Below are 27,454 nucleotides of genomic sequence, written 5' to 3'. Positions count from 1 at the left end.
CCACAGGACAAGAGATGTATTTTCTTTGCAAGAAGGTTTATATTAATCAAAACCAGATGTGGAACATCAACAACATGAAAAGTAAATTATTGTGTGAGAGAGACAACGAGAGAGAGAGAGGATGAAAACATGACCATATGCAGGTATCATTTATGGTTATATACAGTACAGATCAACACACATACTTAAAATGCTACCAACAAATGGTATTGTAGGAATAAATTAAAGCGTTTTTTAAAACTCCATGCTGTAATGGTTTGTCGCCGTGGACAGTCTGTCAGTCTGTCAGTTCAGACCGTCTGTAATAAATAATGAATTTTTGGTTTATTATGTCACCATTTTTGTTTGATTTGGGCCCAAAGTGAGTGAAGTCGTCGTGTTTCTTTGTTTTGGGCTGAGTTTAGTAAAAAATATCACCCAAGAGTTAAAATAAACCATGGAAAGATGGACAGATAAACAAACAGGCCATCATAATCATCTGTAGACTACACTAACATCAACAATATTCATGTTATTTTACAAAGGAAACTGACTCCAGATCAGTCCAGTGCTGCTGCATGCGCTTTGTCAGTGTACTACATCCGTTTATCGGTTCGTAAAACCTACATTTATCTGTATGTAAAACCTCAGTTTGTCCGTATGGAGTGCTTCCATTCAGTAGAAGCTCCTCTGTTAGGTCCAGTCACGGCTTTTTATCAGGATGACTCACTTGTCCGACTCCTGGTCAAGTGATGACGTAAAGTTTTTCCAAATATCAGTGCACATATATAAAAAAATAATGAGTCAGCAGACTTCCTGAGATGCAGTTTACCCAAGTAACACCTAGGGAACTGCATCGATAGGTGACAATTAACACCACTGCTAACTGATAGTAGCATGTGTCCTGACATTTCCTCCCTTCTCACTGTAACCGCATTCCCATGATACAACAATTTGTATGATATCCTACAAAATTAAGCGACTGCCGGCCGGTCACATGACAGTTAAGTTTAGCAGTCTTTACAGTGAAATGTAGCTGAGAAAATGTGACAATGAGGCGGGATAGGGTGAGAATGCTGGAGGGTTTCTCTCAGGTCAAACATAAGACAGTCTATTGTCTCACATGCAACAACCGGTGTGTATGAAACACACCCAGACTCTCTCTTGAAGGATAAATCTGTAAATATTCAATATAATTCTTATATATAAGTCCCATGTGCAGACATAAACCAACACGGACTGTATCTGATATATCTTCCATCAGCTTTTTGGGGAAATCACTCAACCATTTTATTAATAAAAACAATATACACAGAGCGCCATGTTGGATCGTTGAGGTTGGGGCCAGTGAGGTTCTCCTGGGTTTCTGTTGGTTAGATGTTCAGTCCAGGGTTAGGTCTTCAGTACAGTCTCCAGGTTTAGCGGTTCAGTATGGTCTCCAGGGTTAGGTCTTCAGTACAGTCTCCAGGGTTAGGTCTTCAGTACAGTCTCCAGGGTTAGGTCTTCAGTACGGTCTCCAGGGTTAAGTCTTCAGTACAGTCTCCAGGGTTAGGTCTTCAGTACAGTCTACAGGGTTAGGGATTCAGTACAGTCTCCAGGGTTAGGGGTTCAGTACGGTCTCCAGGGTTAGGTCTTCAGTACAGTCTCCAGGGTTAGGTCTTCAGTACAGTCTCCAGGGTTAGGTCTTCAGTACAGTCTCCAGGGTTAGGGGTTCAGTACGTTCTCCAGGGTTAGGGGTTCAATACAGTCTCCAGGGTTAGGTCTTCAGTACAGTCTCCAGGGTTAGGTCTTCAGTACAGTCTCCAGGGTTAGGTCTTCAGTACAGTCTCCAGGGTTAGGGGTTCAGTATGGTCTCCAGGGTTAGGTCTTCAGTACAGTCTCCAGGGTTAGGGGTTCAGTAAGGTCTCCAGGGTTAGGGGTTCAGTAAGGTCTCCAGGGTTAGGGGTTCAGTACGGTCTCCAGGGTTAGGGGTTCAGTACGGTCTCCAGGCTTAGGTCTTCAGTACAGTCTCCAGGGTTAGAGGTTCAGTACGATCTCCAGGGTTAGGTCTTCAGTACGCTCTCCAGGGTTAGGTCTTCAGTACAGTCTCCAGGGTTAGGGGTTCAGTATGGTCTCCAAGGTTAGGGGTTCCGTACGGTCTGCAGGGTTAGGGGTTCAGTACAGTCTCTAGAGTTAGGGGTTCAGTATAGTCTCCAGGGTTAGGGGTTCCGTATGGTCTCCAAGGTTAGGGGTTCCGTACGGTCTGCAGGGTTAGGGGTTCAGTACAGTCTCCAGGGTTAGGGGTTCAGTACAGTCTGCAGGGTTAGGGGTTCAGTACGGTCTCTAGGGTTAGGTCTTCAGTAAAGTCTCCAGGGTTAGCGGTTCAGTATGGTCTCCAGGGTTAGGGGTCCAGTACAGTCTCCAGCTTTAGGGTTTCAGTACGGTCTCCATACAGCTTCAGCTGCGGCCATGTTGGTCGGTGAGCTGCTGTGGCTGGACTCCACCTCCACACCGACTACTTCGTTCTGATTGGGCAGCGAGGGGTGCAGGAGAGCAGAGCCCGTGGAGGCGTTGGTGCAGGGTGGCAAGATCCTTGGAGGGGAGCGTGAGTCACCGCTGGCCCCCCCGGCCATCATAGAGAACTGGTAGGAGCCGGCGGCGGTGGAGTAGTACAGGTGGTATGGCGAGGACGTGGACTGGAAGCTTTGCGCCTGGTGAGGCTTGTTTGCCGGGTACGGAGGAGGCAGGTAAGTGTGGTACCTCCCTGCTGGGGTGGTCGCCATGGCCGTCGCCATGGTGATGCCGAGGGCGCCGCTGGAGACGGCGTTGTGAGGCGGTGTGTAAGTGAAGGCGGCCGCAGTGGGAGGGTAGTGCACCCGGTGGTCGGAGAAACGAGAGTCAGGCAGGGAGGGGAAAGGTCGTTCTAACGTCATCCTCGGGTCACCAAACGCTGTGAGCTCAGGACCTGAGAGATGGCAAAGGTCACAGAGTTAAGGTTATTTTATTTTTCATTTTTGTCATGTTTATTTGAATAGGGACAGATGCTTAGACATAGACGTTTGTGCAATAATATAGCTGGGTAAAACTAAATTAAGCATTGGAAAATTGTTAAGTATACTAACTAAAACCTTTAAGAAAAAACTAGTCAGGTTAAAAAGTAACAAAAATGATTTTCTTTTTAAGACTGAGTGTTTATTGACATCCCAGCAGATGGCCCTGTGGATTCACATCGGACAGTAGAGTATTAAACATTAAACATCACGGCCATTCACACACAGGTCTCCAGCCTGCTGATGACTTGCTGCTCGCCGTGTTCCTACCTGAGAGTCGTGAGGACAGGTCACTGAGCGAGGATCGACCAGGTGAGAGGGGATTGGCTGTGTGGACGGTGGGCGTGGTTATCTGGCCAAGGTAGGGATACGATTGGTCGTAGGACCAGGACGGAGACGATTGCATCTGTCTGGAGTCTGGGAGAGAGGAATCATCAATGGGTTGGTTAAGATTGAAAATGCTTGAAAGTTAGGGTTAGCCTTTATTTAAATTCAAACATTCTGCACAAATTGCTTTTAAGCCATCTCTTCATTGAGGTGTAAAACTACATCTCTGAAGTAAAGATGGTGTGTGAACTCTTAAAACTGCACCGTAATACTACGAGCTTTGAGGTACATTTTCTCAGGTTATGTGGGCATTATCCAAACAGTAGTGACATTGGCCCTCATTTATGAAATGTGCGTACGACCTAAAAGAGGTGTAGGATGGGCATACGCCGATTCCTACGCAAAGCTCGGAATTTATCAATTTGAACGTGAGCGTAGGCTGCGAAAAAATCTCACGTCTGGTCTGAACTCGTGTACTTAAGTTTTGGAGTCAGTGTGGACTTGCGGTGCAGCATATAATCAGTTTAACAGGAGAAGGAGAAGTCATCAGTTGATCACTTATCAGCAATGGCAGATCTGGATCTTTTATAAGACCTCTATGCACCGGTCTGCAACATTGTTTTAGCCTGTGGGGTTCTGCACAACATCGAGCAGGAAAACACGGTGCCATAAATGTAGTGATGGAGCCAGATGACCCGATGCCCAGAGAGCAGTGTCCAGCACAGCCCCAACTGGGGGCTATACCAAGGAGACAGGATATTATTCCTCACTTTTAAAAGGTAGCTTATAGTGTTATGTGTGGCAATGATATTCAATACAGGAAACATGACGATGCACAACATTTTTATTTATTCTTCAGGTTTTTGTTTCCCTTTCAAGTGAATGATTTATTTCTTCCATTGACCGAGTTATTTCAGCTTGTTTTTCCAGCCCCTGTGCTGTCAGGAGACAGGGTCGAGGTAGTGGTCCAGCACGGGGGGCAGAGGACACGCGTGCTCCCTCAGCTGTTACCTCGTTCTGACTCATGAAAAAGAAACACGAGTAAAATAACAGACACTGCATAAACTCTGGACCGCTACCGTGTGTTTATTTAAATATAAGTACACCTACATGTAGGCCTAAGAAATTGCAATAGAAGCCTATATTACTATTAGGACTATAGAATACATATGTCAAGCATGTATAAATTAAATAAACTTCAGCTGGAGTCCGATTTACTACAACAACACTGTTGACCGCATCAGTGATCTCTTTCCATTCCGCATTCTTTCTACAGCCTTTAATACCAGTTGTCAGGCTGCCAAAAAGGACACACGTTAGTACAAATGAACCTGCAAATGAGGGCCATTAACTTGTGGTAATTAAAAGGCAGAACCTTTGTGCACACAGCAGGGTGTTCAACCCACCCAGTTTCAGTTTAAACAAGGGTTAAATAAGTTTTGTTGGGGCTGAACATGGCCCTGTTAGAAGTGAAGGAACAAAAGAGGAAGCTATTTGCTTTATGTGTGTGAGTGAGTTATTTCATTCAATCCAGTCTTTTCTGCACAGTCTAATAAATGGCACTGATCACACACAGACTTGCAGACAAGAGTGTGTACATGTGTGTGAGTGTGTGTGCAGCCAGACAAGGAAGCAAACTGTACACAGCAGCCAAGACATCAATGAAGGCTTTCAAGTCTGGCCAAGTTAAATCTGCAGAGGGTAGAAAGAAAAAAACGCCAGGATATGAAGCTGAGCGAGAGCTCTTGTATTCTGAGCTCATAAGTTCACTTTACTGTCCTGGGTTATTTTCTCCGTCTGTCCTGAACTGTGAAAGGTTTGGGCTCAGGTTAGAGGAACTGAGATATTGCTGCCACATGTGCACACTAAAGGACCAGAGTGCATGAACACAGTATTTATCACTCACAGTTAGGAGGAGTAGAGAAGTGAAAGGAAGACAATATTAAAAGAGAAATGAAAGCTTAGCTTTAAGGGGGTGATGATGGGGAGAGAGAAAAAGAAAGAGAGAGAAGTCTAGAATGGCAGAGAAAACAGGAAGCACTCAGAGCTACCTCTCTGTTTCTCTCCCTGCAGAGCTACAGTATTTTTCACACCACTAATTGTACACGCTTGCTATGTGTTTTACAGCTCAGCATCCACAGACACAGTTAGAGATCAACTTCATCTTATTCCAGATCCAGTTTAACACGGACAGTTTAATGTCGGCTACAAATTTATTCTGACTGAACCTGCACACAGATAATAATATTCAACTTATGCACTTATTTTCCCATTTCCATGAACAAAACCAAAAAAGAGAGTACTTTGTGAGACTAGTCTTTCTGTCAAACAAACCATTTAACATCATTTCATACTTAACCAGCCCAAGAAGTGTGCAGTTTAAAGTGATGAAACCCTAAATCCATCACACCTCTCAGAGGTGGTGTTTATTCTGAATTATGAACCTTGCTTTGGACAACGGTTTGTGCAAGAGATTTACGCTGAAATCTGATGCATGTTGATGGGAAAAAAACTGTTTCTCTGTTTCTATCTTTCCTCCGCTGTTAGCCCAGTGTTAGCATTACATAAACACCTTTACACAGTTACAAGTGTAGAAAAACTAAACCTTGACAAAGACAATATTTACTTTCTCAAATTCTGAAAGTTATACGTTTGCTTTGCTTTTCTTTTTTCTCACAGTAGCACTTCCTGCCAGCTGACTCTCATTTCCTCCTTCCACACACACACACACACACACACACACACACACACACACAGTCACTACCACTGAAGCCAGAAGAGGAACAGATTCTGTATTTCGGTGCCACATAGAGTATCCACGGCAACCGCAACACACACTCTCACAAAGCCACACCCACACACATAAATACACATACCCACACAGACCACAATGGATCTCTCTGAAACCACAAGGCGGAACAACGAGGTTTGATGCAAGCTGAATGCACAAGTTTGGAAAACACACGCCACAGTTTGCAGAAAGTTATTATTCGGCAGTCGGTATTAGGGATGCACCGAACCCAGAGTTCGGCTCGGATTTCGGCCGAACTTTGGGCTTTTTGACGGATTCTAACGTACTGCCGAACGTTAGAATTTTACAGTACCAAAGAGAAGTAACAAGAGGTGAAACTCGAGAAAAAGAGGCGAACGTTGTGTTGAGTTTCTGCTCTTGCCAAAGAGTATAGAAGTAACAAGAGGCGAAACTCAATAGAACGTTCCATTGCAAACAAACGCACCCATGCCAGAGTTGCAGCTCTGCCATCTTGGACTGAACTATCTTGTTACTTCACTACTCTTTGTAGAGTTACGTGGTCAACGTAATGACGTAGTTGGAGCTAGACGGAATGCAGTAGCAACCTAGCAACGGCAGTAGGCTGTCAGAAAGTGAAAATGGAACTTGTGAGCAGAAAAAGTGTTGTTTGGCAGTACTTTCAGTCAAAAGAAGGTGATTCAAGTCGAGCTACATGTTCAATTTGCAATGCCGATTTGTCTCGTGGTGACGAGGACCCTAAACTATACACAACATCGCCACTGTTAAGACATTTGCGTATGAAACATCCGAAAGAATATGAGTCGTGCATGAAGGAATCTCCAGACAGCAGCCAAAATGCAGCAACTTCATGTACGGCAAAGGAAGGACAGTCACAGCTAAAAACTGGTGTTAACCAGAACGAGCCTCTCCCAGCTGTCAGCTGTTCTCTCTGGAAATGAGTCTTCCTAAAGCGGGAGAGAGCGACCAAACGGCCGGCTGCTGCTCGTTAGCTAACGGTAGCTTTCTAATTGCACCCACTTAACATGCCTTCATCATACACTGGTTAGCGAAAGTTTGCAAAACAAAATTGTCACTCATCATATGATGTGAATAGAGCGTGGAGGTAGCCTACTTTATGGGATTATATATCTAAAAGGCTAATATTTTGGATATTGGTTGGATCTTGAGATAGGGTAAACATAGGCCTTGTCAAAAATAGTTTTTCCCACTTGTGTGCCAGGCATAATGTTGCCTATTCTTTTTTATATTTTACAGTTAAAATACAATGAAAAATGCATTGCTGTGGACGTTGTTTACTTCATTAATGTGTTTACTGTGTTAAGAGTGGGAGTAGGGTTCGGCAGAATCTTAACCAGTGGATTCGGTATTCGGCAGAACCCCAAAAATCTGGGTTCGGTGCATCCCTAGTCGGTATAGTTATAGCCATGGTTATCGTTGGTGTGGACGGGCATTTAGTCTTCAAAATAAGCGAGATTTTGAACAGAAAGATAATTCATTCAAGTTTTATATAAGAAGAGAATGAAAAGAATGCTTTTCTTTTCTATAAAAATATGATTCAGGTTTCCATGCAACATAAATGCTGCATGAGTCAGAGAGTTGTTATGAACTATTCTGGTGACCCCTTTATTGTACTTCACAATCCCCAGCTAACCACATCAGAAAAGTAGTTTCCTATTACTAAAGTAAGAGCTCTAGCTCCAGTCGTAAATGGCTCAGACTGCAGGGTCTCCTCCTGCCCACATGTTGAAGAGTCACTGAGCAAAACACTCATAGTGTCTGCCGTATGGGGTGCATTCACACCTATAGTTCTGTAGACTCGGTGCGATTCAGGGTCAAGTTGCAGCATTGTGTCATTTTTCATTTGGTTGTGTTTGAGCTCACACTGCACTTTTTCAAACACCAAACACTGTGAACAAATGTGACACAGTGGAAATGGTCGCTGTCTGTTCGACAGAATATCTGAATGAAACGGGCCAACAATTCTGCTCTCAGAAATAATGGAGCAACACTATATTTATAATGTCTTGGGTTTTCTGGTTCTACTTCAGTGTTTCTAATATTTTAGAAGAAGGAAAAAACTATGAGCAGCTGACAGACAGCGAGTGAAGGAGAGAGATGATGATGTCACACACATGACCAGCGATGTATGTTAACTACAGCTTATGGTTCTGAAAGTTATCATCCCTTCATCAGATATAAGTTTGTAAACTGTGTGAAAGGTTGAAACTGCAGGCTAGTAAATGCTCTGTTATTGGTTCTCTTCCTGTATTTGGGATAGATCGTTTTCACCTAAAGTGAACTGAAATCTAGAGCTCTGTGAAGAAAACAAAGACACCCGTTTCGGACCAGAGTTCAGTTGTTTACACCATGCCACAGTTACAATTAGCTTTGACACTGCCCCAAACCAACGGGACTATCAGACCAAACGCTACAGGGTTCAGTTAAAACGGACCAAACTGCTCAGGTGTGAAAGCGACCTAAATATAATGCACAGGTGGGTTGTGCTTAGAGATGCACTGATAGACCGGCCGGTGACTGGAATTGGCTGGTTTTCACGTGCTCGGGCCATGACCGGCGAGCGGCAGGTCAGTCTGACATATGCCAATTTCATGCCGGTCAACGCTACAATTAACTGACAACAGAAGTTAAACGAGTTACAGTTCTCAAGGACGCACGCACACACGGATGCCACAGCACAGTCTCTTTTTTCCTTCCTCTCAACTTCTCCACCGCGTGTGGTGCGTACCCGCTCGCGGTGTGAAGTGCGTGTCAGCGCTGTTCTCGCACATCTAGGGAACCTCGTGAATTAACCTGCAACATGTCAGCTGTTTGGGAATTCTTCAGTTGGTGTGCAGAAGATAACAAGTTTGCATTATGCAACACCTGCAAGAAAAAAGTAAGGCGTGGAGGGACGACACCAAAAACCCAAATCACATTTTTTTAGTTGGATATTGGATGTGAAAAGAACATTCATTTTAGATGTGTGTGAATTTCCCAAACCAGGAGTAATTTATATACTTCTATTTTATAGTGATCCATTATCTGTTCAAAAATTTTTCTATGCAAAATGTTCTATTAAAAAAAAGATAGAAAATAAATATTTGTGTGTGCTGTAAAGTGGTTAGAAAAAATTTAATTAATTAAAATTATGAAAATCGGAATCGGCCTAGAAAGTTGTGCTCTGTATAAAAATGATGGGAATCAACATTTTAAGAAGGTTTGGGTTTAAAAGCCAGTTCTGATCCAGAAGAGTCACATATAAATCCAGATGCATGAAGAAGATTGCTTTAGCACAGCTTCCAGCTTTATTTGCATTGATAAAACACCTGTCTTGGTCAGAGTAGATTGTGCTTTACTCTGCATCTGCCTGAAGTTGCTTTATCCTTACCTACTACCTTACGTCTAAGACAGTATGTATTATCAACTCTCCAGCTGAAAAGGATAAGAGCCATTAAGTTGAATGTTGGAGTTAATTAGATGGAAAACAGCAAATGTATTCTTTTCAGTGAAAATATGTTATGTCATGGCCTTTAGCAACAGCAGGATGACTAAATTAATTGTTTTTAAATGCCAAGAACTTCAGGTAGTGCCCTTGTAGCATTATTCTTTAACTTTCAAATGTTTGTTCCCAAATGTTCTCCCTGACTATGTGAAGTCATCAGAAAGTCCAGAACCTTGCTGGATACAGTGATGTGAGACTGCAGCTGTAGCATTTAGGCCTCATAATAAACTTTGTTCATGTTAAGGTGGAATTTGGTTCAGCAAGAGGAAACAACACAACATCTTGCTTGGCCATACCAGCATGGGAGCTGTTCAGAATACAGACAGGAAGACTGGCTTCTCTTCTTCGCTGCCTCTTGGCTTCATTTCCTAATCAAGGTTGAAAGACGTAAATCACTTTTGTGCTCTTACCGGCAGTTATCTGAGCGTGTGTCGGGCTGGAGAAGGGGGCGGAGTTCAGTGCTGCAGATTGGCGAGTGTTGGCCGAGTGTTGATGGTGATGGTGGTGAGGGGGCGTCACCCTCATCGAGCCCCGTCTCAGCTGTTCCAGCTCTGTTAGCCGCTCGGAGAAAGCCAGGGAGCCAGGTTTGACTTCGTCCATCTTCTGACGGTGACCTGGGACAGGGAGACAACACAAAACTGTCACATTTCAACACTGACTTTCTTTAGGTCCGAATGAAAACTGAAACGTGCAACACAAACAAATGTAGAAATGTCAGCAGATTACTTCATGGTTGTGATATGTTTTTATATATATATATAACTTTTACAGTGTCCTGACACTGTTAACACACTGTGTCTGCTAATACATTAGAGAATCTGCTGACGGGCGCCACAAAGGGCTCTGTCTGTGTATGTGGTGGTCTGTCACGGCGTCTGTGGTGCTGGCTGCACTTCAAAGCTGGGAGATGCAGCTCCAGTTACAGACACTTCCTCCCAACGGGGGAAGTGTGCATGTGTGTGTATTTATACTGAGTGTGTGGGCGAGTTAGAAACGAGTGATGGTTATTCACAGCTGAAGGGAGCTGGCAGGAGGCGTCCTCTCGTCTCTTCTGAACACTGTCGCTCACTTCACTTCCATTCAATCCTAATTATTATTATTATTAATGTTAAGTAGCTGAACAAAATCTGTCTTCCTCTTCTTGCTTTCATCTGCCGTTAGAATTCCCCCTGTTTCATCACACTGAGTGGGAGAGGAACTCGTGTTGCATCAGTTCCATATTGACTCATTCTGCTGAGAGTTTTTCTGTAGTGATTAGAGCTATTTCTTCACTAAGCGACTACTTTTTAGACTACTATACACACACATATATATATATATATATATATATATATATATATATATATAAGTTAAAACAATTATTTTAACGCAGTTTTTTTTAACATTGTTGCTTTTAATATCTGTGTACGGTAACTGGGGTATGTTAAGGTTATGGAAAAATTGTATGGGGTATGGTTAGGGTTAGGGAACTTAAAAGTAAAATAAGATTCGGACATAATTTATGAGGTGCAAAAACTGGGCTGCTTTTGCAAAAAAAAAAAAAAATATCTATTCTCCAAAGTATTGTAAAGTTGTTTTGTTCTCAGACATCTGTCAGAGGAGACATTAAAACACAAGCAGTGTTCATGTAATGGCATCCTTCCAGGTGAGTCGACGTGAGAGCACAGGATGAGTGATTCTTATCAGTCTGAGAATGTTGCTGCATCCAACAAGTCATCAAAACAACTTCCTACGACTCCAAACGACTGCCAACATCGCTTTATAACTCCCTACGACTTACCTGTGACTCCCAACGGCTTCCCTGTGACTCCCTATTACTCCATCCGACTCCCACTAAATCCCACTGGGTCCCTACAACTTCCCTGTGACTCGCAAAGGCTCCTCTCTGACTCTCTATGACTCCCTACAAATCCCCACGGCACCCTTCGACTTCCCTTTGACTCCCAACAACTCCCATCAACTTCCTACAACTCCCAACCACTCCCAACCATGCCCTATGACTCCCAAAGACTCCAAACCACTCCCAACGAGTCCCTACAACTCCCAACATTTTAATGCCACCGGAGTAACACTAAAAATGCAATTATTTTGTTTTAGGTAGTTGTGTTAAGTGGATCCATGGTGAATTTAATTGGACCCAGAATTGAACCCTGTGGGACTCCAGATGTTATTATCTGCTGAGGAGCAAACGTCAACATCTGTGTCAGTGTCACTTACGTCGTGGCTCTCTCGGACCGTCCACTGTGATTTTAATGGCTCTCTGGTATGTGGCCACTTGAGGAGGGTTGGTGAACACAGTGATGGTAAGAGTGAAACTCTTTCCTGTCAGAAAAAAGGAAGAAAGGGAGAAAGGATGGGGGAAGAAAAAGAGAAGAAGAAATAGAATAGAAAAACTGTTAATCAGGATCTTTTTCAAGTTATACTCTCTGTTCGATCTCTCCTCAAATATCCTCTTCAAGTTACTTTTATTATTTGTCCCCCAGTGGGGCAATTTGTTATGCAGCAGGTAGTATAATAAAATCACACACAATCATACACACAATATAGAGATTGCCTACCTTGCAGGCAAATTTAAAAACATAAATAATAAGTCAAGTTATCTATGGTTCTTTATAGAATTAAAAAGTAGAATGGCTGCAGGTACAAAGGAGTGTTTAAATCTATTTGTTCTGAGTTTTGGAAGTATAAAGCGTGATCCGGATGGCAACATCTGAAATTCAGCCCGTAAGGGATGAGAACTATCTGACAGGATAGATTCAGCCCTTTTTAGCATCTGCTTCTGATAGAGTTCCTCCAGGCCTTTTTGCCTAATCCAATCCAATCCACTTTATTTATATAGCACATTTTACAAACACAAAGTTTCCAAAGTGCTGAACAGAAGACTCAGAACATACAAACAATTCATAAAAAAAAAAAAAAAAAAAAAAAAAAAAAATAAAAATAGAAAATAAAAACCACAGTGGACCACATAACTCACACAGAATTAAAAGCCAAAGAATAAAAGTGTGTCTTTAGACGTGCCTTAAAACGGACATGGAGAGGCAGGGCATTCCAGAGTTTAGGTCCAACCACAGAGAAGGCCCTGTCCCCCCCGAGTCTTAAGTCTTGACTTGGGGACCACAAGCTGGAGCTGGCCCTCTGACTTCAGTGTCCGCGCTGGCGTATAAATTTGGATGAGGTCCGAAATATATGTTGGGGCCGGTCCATTCACAGCTTTAAAAACAAACAATAAAATCTTAAAATCAATCCTAAAACTAACATGGAGCCAATGCAATGAGGCAAGAATTCTGCTGCTCACCTTAATTAACCTGGAGAGGGTGTTATTTTGTTTTACAGTAATAGACCCATACCAGCAGATTAAGGAGAAGGTGACAACTGACTCAACAAAGAACCTATAGAAAAGGGTCAACAGGGTCTTGTCCACATCAAACTTGGCCAGCTTTCTAAGGCAATACAGGTGCTGCTGGCCTTTCTTGCAAAGCAAACTAGTATTTGGGTCGAAGCAAAACTTGTCATCAATAATGGATCCTAAATACTTGTACTCTTTAACAACCTGTATTTCCTGACCATTTATACTAGTTTTTACATTGTTAGTGACATTATGCCTAAAGTCAATACACATGTCTTTTGTCTTTGAGGCGTTCAGCTCAAGAAAGGCATCCTGGCACCAAAGTGGTCCATGACCGGACCGTGTGAAGTTTCCTCATTGTTCAGTAAGCTGACAATAACCGTATCATCAGCAAACTTCACAAAGTGTCGGTTTTCAGTCACAGAGCAACAGTCACTGGTGTACAGAATATAGAGGAGGGGGGAAAGAACACACCCCTGCGGTGAGCCAGTTGATGAGAGGGCCCAGTCAGAGAAGTGACCATTTACCCTCACTCGCTGAGATCTATTTGTGAGGTCCAATATCTAGCCCACAAGGTTGGCCTCCAGTTGGAACTGATACAAGAGCTTCTTAACCAACAGGTGCGGCTGAATAGTGTTAAAGGCTGAAGACAAATCCACAAACAGTAGTCTAACGTGGTTTTTATTTCCCTCAAGATGTTTAAGGATGAGATTAAGTACTGTTACAGTTGCATCCTGGACCCCTCTGTTATGTCTATATGCAAACTGTAGTGGGTCAAAGAGACTGTTCGTCCTAAATGTCAGTTCTCTTTTGATCAGCTTTTCAAAGGACTTCATCACAAGTGACGTAAGGGCTATGGGTCTGTGGTCATTTAAAATCTTTGGGCGGCTGATTTTTGCAACAGGGACTTGTTGGTCAGCTTAACACATTAAATCATGGAAGTCATGGACCCCCAGGCAGAAATAACCTAGATAAAACACACACACACACAGACTTATGTGGGTAATGCCAGGTGTTACTCTCACTTCTCTCTCTCCTTATATTTCTGTTTTCTATCGCTGTCTCTGAATGTTTCCCTTTCACATTATAACACTGATGACTTAAGAATTATTGTCAAACATTATTTGCATATAACATTTAAACGTACAGGTATTTGATTACATAATTTCATTTTAAACTGACAAAGTACAACAACTGGAAAAACCTGTTGCAACAGTCGACTGAGTGAAGCCTGTTTCCCCATGATTTGCATGTTATTAAAAGGACAACAGAAAGAGTTGTACCATGTTACCAGCTGAGCTCTATTAGTTTTGTTTGTTTCATCATGCTAGAGACAAACGTACTTACATAAGGTGCAAGGACGATGCTGAATCAGTTAATAATCAAACAGCTGCTGGTGGTGGAGAAGCCTACATGACCATCCTAGTGTTTACATGTCTGATAGACCTCGACATCGAATATGTTTAATATAAACTAGATACAAAATGGAATCTGTTCAGTTCAACGGTCATTAGCCTGGCACGTACTCCAAAAAAGTTTCTAGTCTTCCGTGTTTACTTTGGTTGAATCTGTGCAGTAGTGTTTCTCCTGCTGGCCTAGTGACTTTATTTCGTGGTGATAATGTCACAAGTTTTTAAATCACTTTTCTCAACTAGAGGAAGGTTTTTCAAACATAAAAAGTCCATTCTGTTTGGTACATTCAGAACCGACTTTTAAGCACCTACAGTAAGTCTGTAACGTAGGTACATCCTCATTTTGTTTGTTTGTTGTCATTTCTAACCCTAACCCTCATTTTAGTAGCTTTACGTGACTCATGTTAAGCCAATCCTTGATGCTTTACTAACCTAAAGTAATTTTTGTTACCTAAACTTAAGAAGTTCCGTTTCACAATGTTAACTACGTGTTTAAAACTACGTTAAAAAGAACGCCACCATGCAGCAGTTTCACAACAATTACCAAAACGCTAATATAGGCCTATTTCGCTTTTGGAGTCATTGGCAATCAACCTACAGTAGAGTAGTCTTTTAGGTATGATGATGTGTTGTGTGGTAACACTTCTTGTTGAGAATAATGTATAGAAACAGGTGAAATAAACTGTGTTTGGGGTTTATTTAATGGTTTTAATCTTTGAATGCTATGGTTCAGACATTACTGTTTCTCTTTGGAATTGTGACTGGGCCATGACGAGCCATGATAACATCTTCTCTGTCGTTTTGGTGTTGGTACATGTAGGTTGTAGTAACTTGAAGAACAAGCCACGGATTGTTAGTTCTGTTTTTCGTGCTGTATTGAAATGAAGAGTAAACCTGTAAAACTGTCGTCCACCTGACTCCACACTGATGGCCAGCAGAGGGGGGGGAGAGAGAGAGAGAGAGAGAGAGAGAGAGAGAGAGACAGACAGAGAGAGAGAGACAGACAGAGATAGAGGGGGAGACAGAAAGAGACAGAGAGAGAGACAGAGAGGGGGAGAAAGAGAGAGAACAACAGAGAGAGAGAGAGACAGAGACACAGAGAGACATAGAGAGCGAGAGAGACAAAGAGAGAGGGAGACAGAGAGAGAGAGAGAGAGAGAGAGAGAACGGCTTAAGTCTTTGTGTCTGTTGTGTCTATCAGCCGGTTAACCAAACTAAGTTTTCCGTGACTTTCTCCGTAATCACCCCAATGTTTCTCTGAAGATAAAAGCGGACATTTCACACATGAGGGGTGTCTGTGTGTGTGTGTGTGTCTCGTGTCAGCGATTGCAGAGTCGGGGTTGTAATTTTTTTATCACGTGTGTGTGTGTGATCACACAGTGAGATATTGTGAAAGAAAAAAATGATGGTTCTGTTTAAAAAGAGGAACTAAAAGAGAGACTGACAAAACACACACACACACACAGACACACACACAGGTAGTAGCTGAACCTTTGTATGAAACAAACACAAGACATGTTCCGTGATCAAACCTCAAACTCATGTTTCATTTCAGACAAACTCACCACTTCAGTTTCAGAGAGAACACATGCTAAAAGATCAACTAAAATGTAACTTCTTGCTGCCTTGGCCACAGTGTATGAATGTGTGTGAATGGTTCCTGTATTATGTAAAAGCACTTTGATTAGTCGTTACGACTAGAAAAGAGCTTTATAAATACAGCCCATTACACATTACATTTACTTTCTCTCATCAAACTCACTTTCTACACTAATTAGACATGGAAATGTACATATATGAAAACTCACATACTTTGGGCCCTATCTTGCACCCAGCGCAGCACAAAGCCAGACGCAAGTGTCTTTGCTAGTTTAAGACCGACAAAGTTGTAAATTTCTTGTCCAGCACCCACGTCGTTTAAATAGCAAATGAACCTGCGCCCATTTGTGGCCAATGGGCGTGCTGGTCTTACAGGGAGGTGGGTTCAGGTGCATTCTGGGAGTATTGCTATCTTGAGGCAGCGGCAAGTGATTGTGCCATTGACCAACAAAAACCTGGTCTAAAGTCAATAATGCAGCATTTCATTGTTATTTTAACAGCGCGTTAGTAAAATGCTCCTAGGCTTGTGCACAGCACGTGCACAGCACGTGCACACTATGCTTGTTACACACACAGGGACGCACAGCAGCACACACAAATGCAGAAGATTACAAAAAAACATATGGGTTACTTACCACTTATGCCATTACTCAAAATAATGCTGTGTGATAAGGATGCCACGGTTTAGAACGGTTATAGAGAATCTTTGGTCACATCTTACTATTCTGACTTCGAGTGATCCCTCCTCACAATAAACAATCTTTGTTGTCCCTCGGATAACGTATTGATGGCCTTATATGGGGGTAATGTGTAACGGGCCTGCCTTCCATTGGTTGACAAGACAAAAACAAGCATCTCCCAGAGCATCATGGGAAACAAAATGAACGGTTAGTGTCAGAGCTAGTGTTGATCGGTGATGATAAATGGGGGGAAATCAGAAATTTTGGATATAAAGTCATTTATAACATCGATTTTGTATGTAACAGTTTGGATTTATGGCACAAAGACCCTGAAAAACTCTGGACTTGCAGGCTCGATACAAAACCTTCTGTAAGGGTTACAAAGACACCAAATACATCAGCAGAACGGGGCGACTGTTAGCTTTTAGTTACAACAGATGGCATGTTTCTACTAATTATATTCATAAAGTTATGAAGTTATGAATCAGAGATGCCGATTTTTGTTGTATACGACAAGCTTGGGTGCAGAGGGTTAAAGGGAGATGACCCTCTGATTGGTTTATTGCATGTTACTCCCAAAACACACCTATGATTAATAAAGACAATAAGTACAACCCTTCTGAACCATGGGCCTTTTTTCCACCGTTAAACTAGCAAAAGTGGATTTGTACACACCCTAAACGCACCTGTGCCATGCGCTTCACGCTGTGTGCTTACATAGTTAAAATAGGGCCCCTATGTCTTAGATGTGTGTAAAGTTGTTCTATTTCTACTTCGGGGAAAAGCACCGAGCAAAGAACGGGAACTGAACACCGGATGTGTCCAGATATGGACAGAAGCTGCAAAGAGTGTTAAGTTTAGTTAAGACGCCGTCTGGAAACCATCATTTAATCAGCAACGCCCTCTGAAATGATTTTGTGGGGTTTTCAGACATCAGAAGTGAGATCTGTGAGTGTTTGAATCCTCAGTTAAAACCTTCAGGAAAAGTATTTAGTAAAACAGTTGCATGCAAATCCACAGCGTCAGGGAACACACACACACACACACATGCACAAATGCACACGCACACACACACACACTAAACCATCATCGGTGTGGGCAGCTAAACTAACCCCTTCCCACACCGACCGTTAATGACATTCAGAGGTTTCTCTGTTCAACATGTGGTTATCATCTAACACATTACAGTAAACTAGCAAAATCTAGCGACCAGCACCGAAACACAGCGCAGTTCACCTAGTGGTGAACAGTGGTAGAAGAAGTATTCAGATCCTTTACTTAAGTAATACACTGCAACAATACTCTGTTACAGTACAAGTCCTGCAGTGAAAATGTTACTTCATTTAAAGTATATAAGTATCATCAGGAAAATGTAGTTTAAGTATTACAAGTAAAAGTAGTCAATGCAAAACTTCCTTTATCTTTATTGTGACTATTATTGCCACTGTTCATCACACCCCCAACCGGCCCCGTCAGACACCGCCTACCAAGAGTCTGGGTCTGCCGAGGTTTCTTCCTAAAAGGGAGTTTTTCCTCGCCACTGTCGCAACAGCCACTGCTAATGCTTGCTCTTGAGGGAATTACTGGAATTGTTGGGGCTTTGTAATTTATAGAGTGTGGTCTAGACCTACTCTATCTGTAAAGTGTCCCGAGATAACTCTTGTTATAATTTGATACTATAAATAAAATTTAATTGAATTGAAAACTAGTAACTAAAGCTGTTACATTCCACCACTGGTGTTACTTTTGTAAAAATGTAACTAATTATTTGTGTGAATGATTTACAGCCAAAATATTTTTTTTTCCTGTATTGTATGTCTATATATATATATATATATATATATATATATATATATATATATATATAATTAATGCCTTTATAACTTTGTTAAACTGTTCAAAATACATTTATAAGTTATTCCTGCTTCTGGCCATGGTTGTGCTTTTTAATTTGAGATGCAAAACAAAAAAAAGAGTGAAAAATGAGCTCACACTGAGTAATAATTAGACAGGAGCAAAAAGCGCTCAAAAATGGCTTGAGTTTGAGAGGGTTAAGTGATTTTAAAGCAACCTGTCCTCGTAGCTGAACAACAGAACCAACTGTTCTGTTTAACATCGTGAATGTTTAGGCACTACTTTGGTAGGGTTAGAAAAAGACCATGGTTTGGCTTAAAATGGGTCATGGACTTCAGTTGGAAAACCTCTCCATTTCCTTTTAGTTTCATACAGGACATGAACCCCAGTCTCCTGGGTGAAGTCCTGAGTCTGTTTAAAACCTCCACTCAGAGTTTGGTCTATAACTTGGTCAACTTACTTCCTCATTTGCTCCCACAATAACTACAAAACAAACGTGGATATGGGTCATTATAAGCTGCTTGCAAGGTGAAAACTTTTGCATCTTAAGTTGGAACCAATGGACTACAGGACTCAACAACTATAAAAAGAAAAGAAAGAACAACATGAGTGTGAAATAGTTTGGATGTCTTTTAGCTTCTGTCTGCTCTCACTTCTGTTGTGTGTAGCATGATGGCAGTTAGTCTAAAACACATAGATAGATATGATGATGATTAGAGAGAAAACATCAGTTATTAACCATCCTGTCTTGTTTTTAACCTCCTGCTCAGATGCAGCGGTGCTGGGAAACGAAGCTCATTGTTCTTTGTGCCGTTACATTTGCATGGAAACAAATTTCTACTCCTCAACTTTCTTCATTTGAATTCTCCTGCACATGAACATGTAATATGTTTCAACAGCAGAACGGGGGAATCTGTCAAATATTGACAGGTGTTCCCACATTTCCATTCAGCCGGGGAGCACTTGTCACTTGTCCGAGTGAGTGTTAGCAGAGTTGTGTACACAGGACGCTCGCTGTTTTAAATAGATTAGTGGGCACATTTGCCTGTGACTGATTTAGTGTAACTGTGGTCTCTGTGTCCGTTAGAGAGAGAGAGAGAGAGAGAGAGAGAGAGGTGGGGGGTGAGGGAGGCAGAGCCAGGCAGACGTTGGATGGCTGTTCCGAGGAAGTTGTGTGAATACTGTTTTTATACACATGATGTACTTCCCCTCCTGTAATTTCGCTGTGTGCCGTGTTGTGTAAAAAACACAGTTATTAAAATGTAGACAAGGCTCTCACTAACTGTTAGATTTTGTTATATTTATATTCCTTTTCAAGACCTGTTTACACTTTCTGTGATGCAGAGACAGTTCATCTCCTACTTTATGATGATCTTTTTGCAGAGGAACAACGCTGTAGGATCAGATTAGGCCAGATTATTAACTTTAACTCATTAAACTGAAGTGCAGCCTCACATTTCAGACATTAAGACTTTTTATTCTGCTCTAACACTATTGAAAAAACACTTATTTTGACCTGAAAAATCCAGAGTATGAAGTGTTCGCTGACATTGTGTCTGTGGCCAACTTTTAAACCGGCCAGAGTAAACTGAGTTGTTGTGAGAGTAATTTAATTCTTTCTACCACGGTAATACTAAAGGATTTCAGACTTGTCAGAGACAATGTTGAGACAAGTCAGAGACAATGTTGAGACAAGTCAGAGACAATGTTGAGACAAGTCAGAGACAATGTTGTTGAGACAAGTCTGAAACAAGGCCGAGACAAGTCAGAGACAATGTTGAGACAAGAATGCTTAGGCAGAAGTTTTGTTTCTTCTGCCATAGCACTGCTGAACAAACAAAAAGACTTTGAAGAGATTTGGTGTCCTTGTTGTAAATATGTTTCTATATACATGTCTTTATGTTCACTGTTGATGTATTTGTCCATGTATATTGCCATGTACATGAAACCGACTGTGAAAACAAATTTCCCCCACGGCAAGATATCCATCCATCCATCCATCCATCCGTCCGTCCGTCCGTCCATCCATCCATCCATCCATCCATCCATCTTCAAGTGTAAATACCAGTCCGAGAAACTAACCTCGTCCGCTGCGGCCGACAAAGCGCAGATCGTTGAATCTGGCCACTTGGTTCTTGATGGCAGCCGTGGCGTTGCGAAGCTCGGCTGAGCAGTTCTCATCGTTTCCCGCCATCACCGTTACCAAGGTGCCTTCAGGTGTGTCACCCAGGGCAACCACCTAGTGACATGACAGAAGAGAGGAGGAAAGAAGATGGAGCTTTAAAGGTTTGTCTCATTTCTAAATGTTTCAGTTCCTGGAGGATTACATTTGATTTGCAGCAGGGAACACAAATCACAAAGAGGACAATTACAGAAAACAACCAAATCTCTGTATGTTTCTGTTCGTTAAAACATCAAAACAATGAACTGGAAGCTGTGATAAAGAGCTGCTAAGCAGAGCAAGGTTCAACGCCAACTAAGCATTTTTATTGCACTTTAAACACAAAGGCAAATATAAACCGATTGCTTTAAACTCAAAAGGCATCTCCGCCCTGAAAGGAGAAGAAGCTGAAAGATGTGCCCGCACATAACTAAAAACAAGCAAGCAACGACAAGACAATGATGATTCAAAAGAAAGGTAAAACAAGACATCTTAATACCAAGTGGACAGTTGAAGACAACGTCGAAGTCAAAAAGGAGTCAAAAAGTGTTGAAATGCAGCAAAGGTGTTCCTGAGTGTCCAATTACCACAGCAGATATTGGTTAATAAATTGACTTTAATGTGTATTCTTAACAAGTTTGAGAATGTTGCTTGTTCATTTCCTGTATCTTACCTTTATGAGGGAAAAATAAAGAGGGTGGTAATACCAAACAAGTTAACTCCAGGCTCTAATTATGATGCATTTAGAGAACAAAAACTACTGATCACTTGGGTTGTTTTACTTTTATTTGGGCTGAATATGTTCGAGGTTCTGGCACTACACTTCCCATCATGCTTTAGGGTGATAGAAGCCTGCGAGGAAGTCTAGCCTTCATGTTCTGCACCAATTCTTTAGTTTGTTTCTCAAAAGCAATCAGACAATGAAGAAGTGTGTTTCATGTGGTTTCTATCTGATCTTGAGCTGCATCCTTTGAATAAACACACGGTCACACAGAGCAACAAATGGCTCTGAAACTTCATGGAAAATATGCAAGTCATGAAATAAAAGGTGAATCATTTTGCCTCTCCCGAAACAACACACATGTAAGATGTAAATGTGTGACACTTACTCTAGAGAGCACACTCTCCTTCTCCACTCCTACACAAATATAGATTTCCATATCGACACTAATCACTTCAGAGCATCAAAGTGCAAATGACCACAGCAGATACTCTACTACAAACTGTTTCTCTGTTAACCTCTAGATACTACAAACTGTTTCTCTGTTAACCTCTAGATACTACAAACTGTTTCTCTGTTAACCTCTAGATACTACAGACTGTTTCTCTGTTAACCTCTAGATACTACAGACTGTTTCTCTGTTAACCTCTAGATACTACAGACTGTTTCTCTGTTAACCTCTAGATACTACAGACTGTTTCTCTGTTAACCTGGAGATACTCTACTACAGACTCTCTTTGAGAGACCACAGTCCAGTTAACTGTAACCCTTTAACATAGATAGATCTTGTTTTATATTTTTATATTAATGCACTTGAACCTGTATAAAAAGCTGACAAAAAATGTGACGTGTGTGTGTGTATATTTCAGTCTTCTTGTAATGTGTAAATATGTGTGTGTGCATCATAACAGTCATCCATTATCAGTAAAAGGCAGTGACATCCGCTCATGACACTCCATAATGATGTATAATGCACCCCCCCCCCCCCCCCCCCACACACACACACACACACACACACACACACACACACACACACACACACACACACACACACTAATGTATGAAACTCAATAAATCAATCAGCTGTTCTGCGGCTAAAAGCTGCTTTTCCACAAATGCTTTTTGTCTCAAAGGCCAGCAATGCGTCCGGATGATGGAAACGGTTTACTCTTCTCTCTTCTGTATCAAACCTGTCACATCAAACTGTCCATCAATCTATCAGCTAAGGTTGGACTTTAAAGGATAATTCAGTAAATTGTCCTTCTGGTTTGCAAACAGTTTAAAATCTTGTCTGAAGACGTGCCTCGTCGTCACAGAGCATAAGAAATATTTTGGAGTTACATCGGCGATCCTGGAAATGTTGTCGGTTACAGCAGACTGTGAGGCGTACCTTGAAGGCGATGGGCAGCGTCTTGTTGCACCTCCAGTGTGTCGGCAGGACGGAGCACAGGAAGTTAGGACTGTCCGTCTTCACCAGCTCACCTGGATGGTCCGAGATCACCTTAGAGACAAACACAATGTGAGGAAAACTTTCATTGGCGAGTTTGAAAAAGGTGACTGAAAGATGACAGAAATGTTAAAAAGGTGATAAAAAATAGTGTCAAAAAAGTTGACAAAAGGCCAAGGTGGAAAAAGGGAACAAAGTCAAACAGCTTTGATTGGCTGACATTGAGCAGTGAAACAGAGACTCTGATTGGCTGACGTTGAGCAGTGAAACAGATGCAGTTGAGCCGTACCTCCACCATGCCGCGCTCGGCCAGGCGTAGTTTCCCCGCCAGTGAAGACCCGCCTCCGGCGTTGTCCTGCGCAGCGCCCAGAGGCAGCGCCTCAGCCATCTTCCCCCCCGAGGCCAGCGTGGTGGAAGGGGGGGTGTACCGCCGGCCAGGGGCGGGGTCTGCAACACAGCAACATGAAGTTAAACATCTGCAGATGGAGTAACCATTCATACAGATCAAAGGGAAAACTCTGCTCTCCATCGTCTTCTTTTTTTGTGTTAGTTGAAAGAAAATATCAGCAGAAAACTGCACTTTAAAATGTAACCCTCACTTCTTTTCATCTTCAATTCAATCTTCAATTTGTTCAGTAGAGAAAGTTGGAAATTATTCCTTTCATTAGTTTTAAATCCAACAAGAGGTTTGTTGTATTTTAGCAGAATACTGAAAGCAGCAAAACTGAGAACACGTCAATATCTGTTTATTTATCCTTTATAAGATATTCAACAACATGATCACATTTTTTCCTCATATACTGCAGCCCTAATCCAAATGATCTTCTCTTCTGAATATGTTCTGGGTTTCTTTGCATTCTATAAAAATGAATTTAAAACATCTTCCAATCTTAAACGATAACTGAAGCTTTGAGTCTGTCTGTTTCCTGATGCACCTCCAACCAAACTGTGCAATTTATCAACCGTTTTAGAATGATCACAAAATGTTTAAAATGTAATTTGTCTCACACACACACACACACACACACACACCAAACTGCAGAAAGCTGCAACACTTTAAATTCATAACCAACAAACTGAATGTTAAAGTCTCTCTTCATATACAAAATATACAAATATTCTGTAATGTTTGAATAATAAGACCGATAAACGTAATCCATGTTAAAACAGCTGTGATATTTAGAGCTCAGCTCTGTTTTATTTATTGAAATAATAAGTGTAGAATGATAATGACGGAGCAGTTTAAGCTCTCTAACGAGTGATTTCCATCTTTGCTTCAGATTGAAGGCTTTTCTTACAACATAAACATATATTAGAGATATATATTCCCAGTGTCCTGTACGCATCATGTTCTCAGGGCTGTTTTATCTATATACTGAGTTACAGCAGACGGGGGTCGGCTCACGTTCATCAATATTATTATTCTTATATAAAGAAAACTGCTTCTTGAACTAAACTAAAACTTTGGTAAATGATGAGTCTACGGTTGTTTTCACAGAAGAGATGTGAAGTATTTCAAAAAGAGAACTTCATATTTTCAGCTTTAGGGCCAAAGTATCTCTTCCCATAATGCTCTGGGACAGATTAGAGCCTCACTGGTCAGAAAGCTGAGTTTGTTCTGAACATTTTGATATGAAACACACGGGGATCAGATATATGCAAATACATGAAAAGATGAGTTGAAGAAGATGAGTAAAAATGGAGAGACTCACCGAATCCTGGATTTAAGAGAAGTAAAAACTCAACAAGATGAACTTTTATCACACTGAGAAATCCACATCAAATGTGACAGATATTAAAAACTGGATTTGTGTTGTAATAAATATAAATGTACACATGAAGCCTCATGAAAACAATAAGGCTGCAACTAAAGGCAATTGTCTTCTATTTTATTATATTTTATAACGCTTCACACTGCAAAATATTTAAATAGTATTTAAGTAAAACATAACGGATCCTGTGAATGTGTTTTTATCTGATATTCAGACTGAAAGAGAAGAAGAAGCTGACATTTTCTTATTAATCTATGCTTTCAAAAAGAGCTGAATAATCCTAAACTGCACAGACACCACATTTCAGCCATAAAACTCAGAGAAATATGTTATATCATGACTTTAAATCCTCAGAGAAATATGTTATATCATGACTTTAAATCCTCAGAGAAATATATCATGACTTTAAATCCTCAGAGAAATATATCATGACTTTAAATCCTCAGAGAAATATGCTATATCATGACTTTAAATCCTCAGAGAAATATGTTATATCATGACTTTAACTCGTCAGAGAAATATGTTATATCATGACTTTAAATCCTCAGAGAAATATATCATGACTTTAAATCCTCAGAGAAATATGCTATATCATGACTTTAACTCCTCAGAGAAATATGTTATATCATGACTTTAAATCGTCAGAGAAATATGTTATGACTTTAAATCCTCAGAGAAATATTTTATATCATGACTTTAAATCCTCAGAGAAATATGCTATATCATGACTTTAAATCCTCAGAGAAATATGTCATGACTTTAAATCCTCAGAGAAATATGTTATATCATGACTTTAAATCCTCAGAGAAATATATCATGACTTTAAATCCTCAGAGAAATATGTTATATCATGACTTTAAATCCTCAGAGAAATATATCATGACTTTAAATCCTCAGAGAAATATGTTATATCATGACTTTAAATCCTCAGAGAAATATATCATGACTTTAAATCCTCAGAGAAATATGTTATATCATGACTTTAAATCCTCAGAGAAATATATTATGACTTTAAATCCTCAGAGAAATATGTTATATCATAACTTTAAATCCTCAGAGAAATATATCATGACTTTAAATCCTCAGAGAAATATGTTATATCATGACTTTAAATCCCCGGAGAAACGTGCAGGTTGTACCGTATTTTGCGTCCCACAGAAACACCATCTGTGCGGCTCAGTTTGTCCCCAGATCTTCTCTCTGTCTCCGGTTTCCAGAGTCTCTCTGTCTCCTCTGTGTTTCTGTCTCTCTCTATCCAGATCTTCTCTCTGTCTCTGTCTCTCTGTGTTTCTGTCTCTCTGTCCTCTCCTCTCTTTATCCGGTCCGCGCGCAGAGTTTTAGTTTGAAGTCCTGACCAAACGTCCCGGAGAGCAGTTATTAATCTTCCACATGTTAGAAAATGTAGACAGAAACCTGCTGTAAATTGAATATCGCGGCACGTGTCTCTCTCTCTCTGGGTCCGTGCAGATGAATGGAGACCCGCTGACAGCACGAGCCTTTTACCCGCACACCTCACAACCGCTCTCAGCCAATCAGAGGTTCGCTGCTGCCTGCCACTGCAGCGCGGACCAATCCGCGCGCTGTCCGTCCGAGAGAAGGCGGGACTTATGGGGAGAGAGAGAGAGAGAGAGAGAGAGAGAGAGAGAGGGGGTAGATCTGCACTTCCGGCACACAGTGAGTGTTTTTCTGCGGCTTCATAGAGGCAGCAGCACGGGGATATTTACAACACAGAGCACACGGCTCACAGGGTTTAAAACATCCCAAAACTCAAACGCGCGCGCACGCACGCACGCACGCACGCACGCACGCACACACACACACACACACACACACACACACACACACACACACACACACACACACACACACACACACACACACACGCTTTAGACAAGTGTTTCCACAACTGAACACGGATACACAGTCACAACTGATGTTTCTAAATGTCCCAAAAACTCAACACACAGCTGTTGATCTGTCTCTCTTTGCTTCAGTCAAACCTCTTTTCTTCTGGAGCAAACATTTACATCTCCAGCCCATGGGGTGAGTTTCCACATGAAGCTGCAGCCTCTGAACTCAGAGAGAAACACTCAACTCTTGTTGTGTTTTTCGGTCTGAGAATCTGTCAGAGAATGGGAGTGAGTTTGTGTGTGTGTGTGTGTGTGTGTGTGTGTGGATGTCTCTGTAACAGAGTCATTTCCCAGTCTGGATTAAGGCCATGCAACTGTCTATCTATCTATGTAATAATGAAGGGAGTTTATATATGCAGTACCGGCTGTAGGCGACAGGGGGCAGCAGCAGATCTGAGTCCCACAGAGAAACTCTGCAGGTAGAAAAGTCCGTTTAATAATCTGTAGTTACTGACCAACAGAGAGAGATCTTACAGTGTTTTAGGGTTGAATCTGACACATGATCGTATCAGAGTTACGAGGTTTTATTTGACTCTATAATGCATGTATTAGTGGGATCTGTGTGATGTTATTTCAGAGGAGGGGAAACACAAGTTCAAGAAATGCAAAGGGTGGCGGATGAATCTGGACAAAATACACGATCAAATCACAGCTGAGATGTTTCTTTAAGTTCCAAACCAAGAAAAACACAGTTTGTCAGCATGACATTGGTTCAAATGATATAAAAGAGTTTACATGATAAAATAACTATGATATGGATTTCATCCTGATGTTTGTCCTGATATGATTGTATGGAGAAATATTAACTTTGATAAAAACAAACAAAGAGGCTGTTAGGAAAAAAAAAAGCAAAACAAATATCACATGTCGGAAGCCATGTGTGTGCATCTTTTCTGAAGAATAAAACAAATGCTAAATTGTGAGATTTGTAAGCAAAGT

At 41.4% G+C, this 27,454-nt stretch overlaps 1 protein-coding gene across 1 annotated transcript; it reads right to left on the bottom strand.

Moving 5' to 3' along the window:
- Positions 1–17: 17 nt before the first annotated feature.
- On the bottom strand, positions 18–26,061 carry runx1 (RUNX family transcription factor 1). The gene is made up of 8 exons (XM_028572145.1): positions 25,745–26,061; positions 23,123–23,280; positions 22,777–22,887; positions 20,587–20,743; positions 11,828–11,932; positions 10,021–10,224; positions 3,279–3,425; positions 18–2,923 (listed from the first exon to the last, which is right to left on the bottom strand). The coding sequence occupies exons 1-8, from the start codon at positions 25,770–25,772 to the stop codon at positions 2,394–2,396; spliced, it is 1,440 nt and encodes a 479-aa protein (XP_028427946.1). The 5' UTR covers positions 25,773–26,061; the 3' UTR covers positions 18–2,393.
- Positions 26,062–27,454: the final 1,393 nt, after the last annotated feature.

Source organism: Perca flavescens, chromosome 24, assembly GCF_004354835.1.
Source record: "Perca flavescens isolate YP-PL-M2 chromosome 24, PFLA_1.0, whole genome shotgun sequence".
NCBI classification, from domain to species: domain Eukaryota; kingdom Metazoa; phylum Chordata; class Actinopteri; order Perciformes; family Percidae; genus Perca; species Perca flavescens.
The sequence above is the reverse complement of the archived record's forward strand: the minus strand, read 5'-3'. Positions and strand labels throughout refer to the sequence as shown.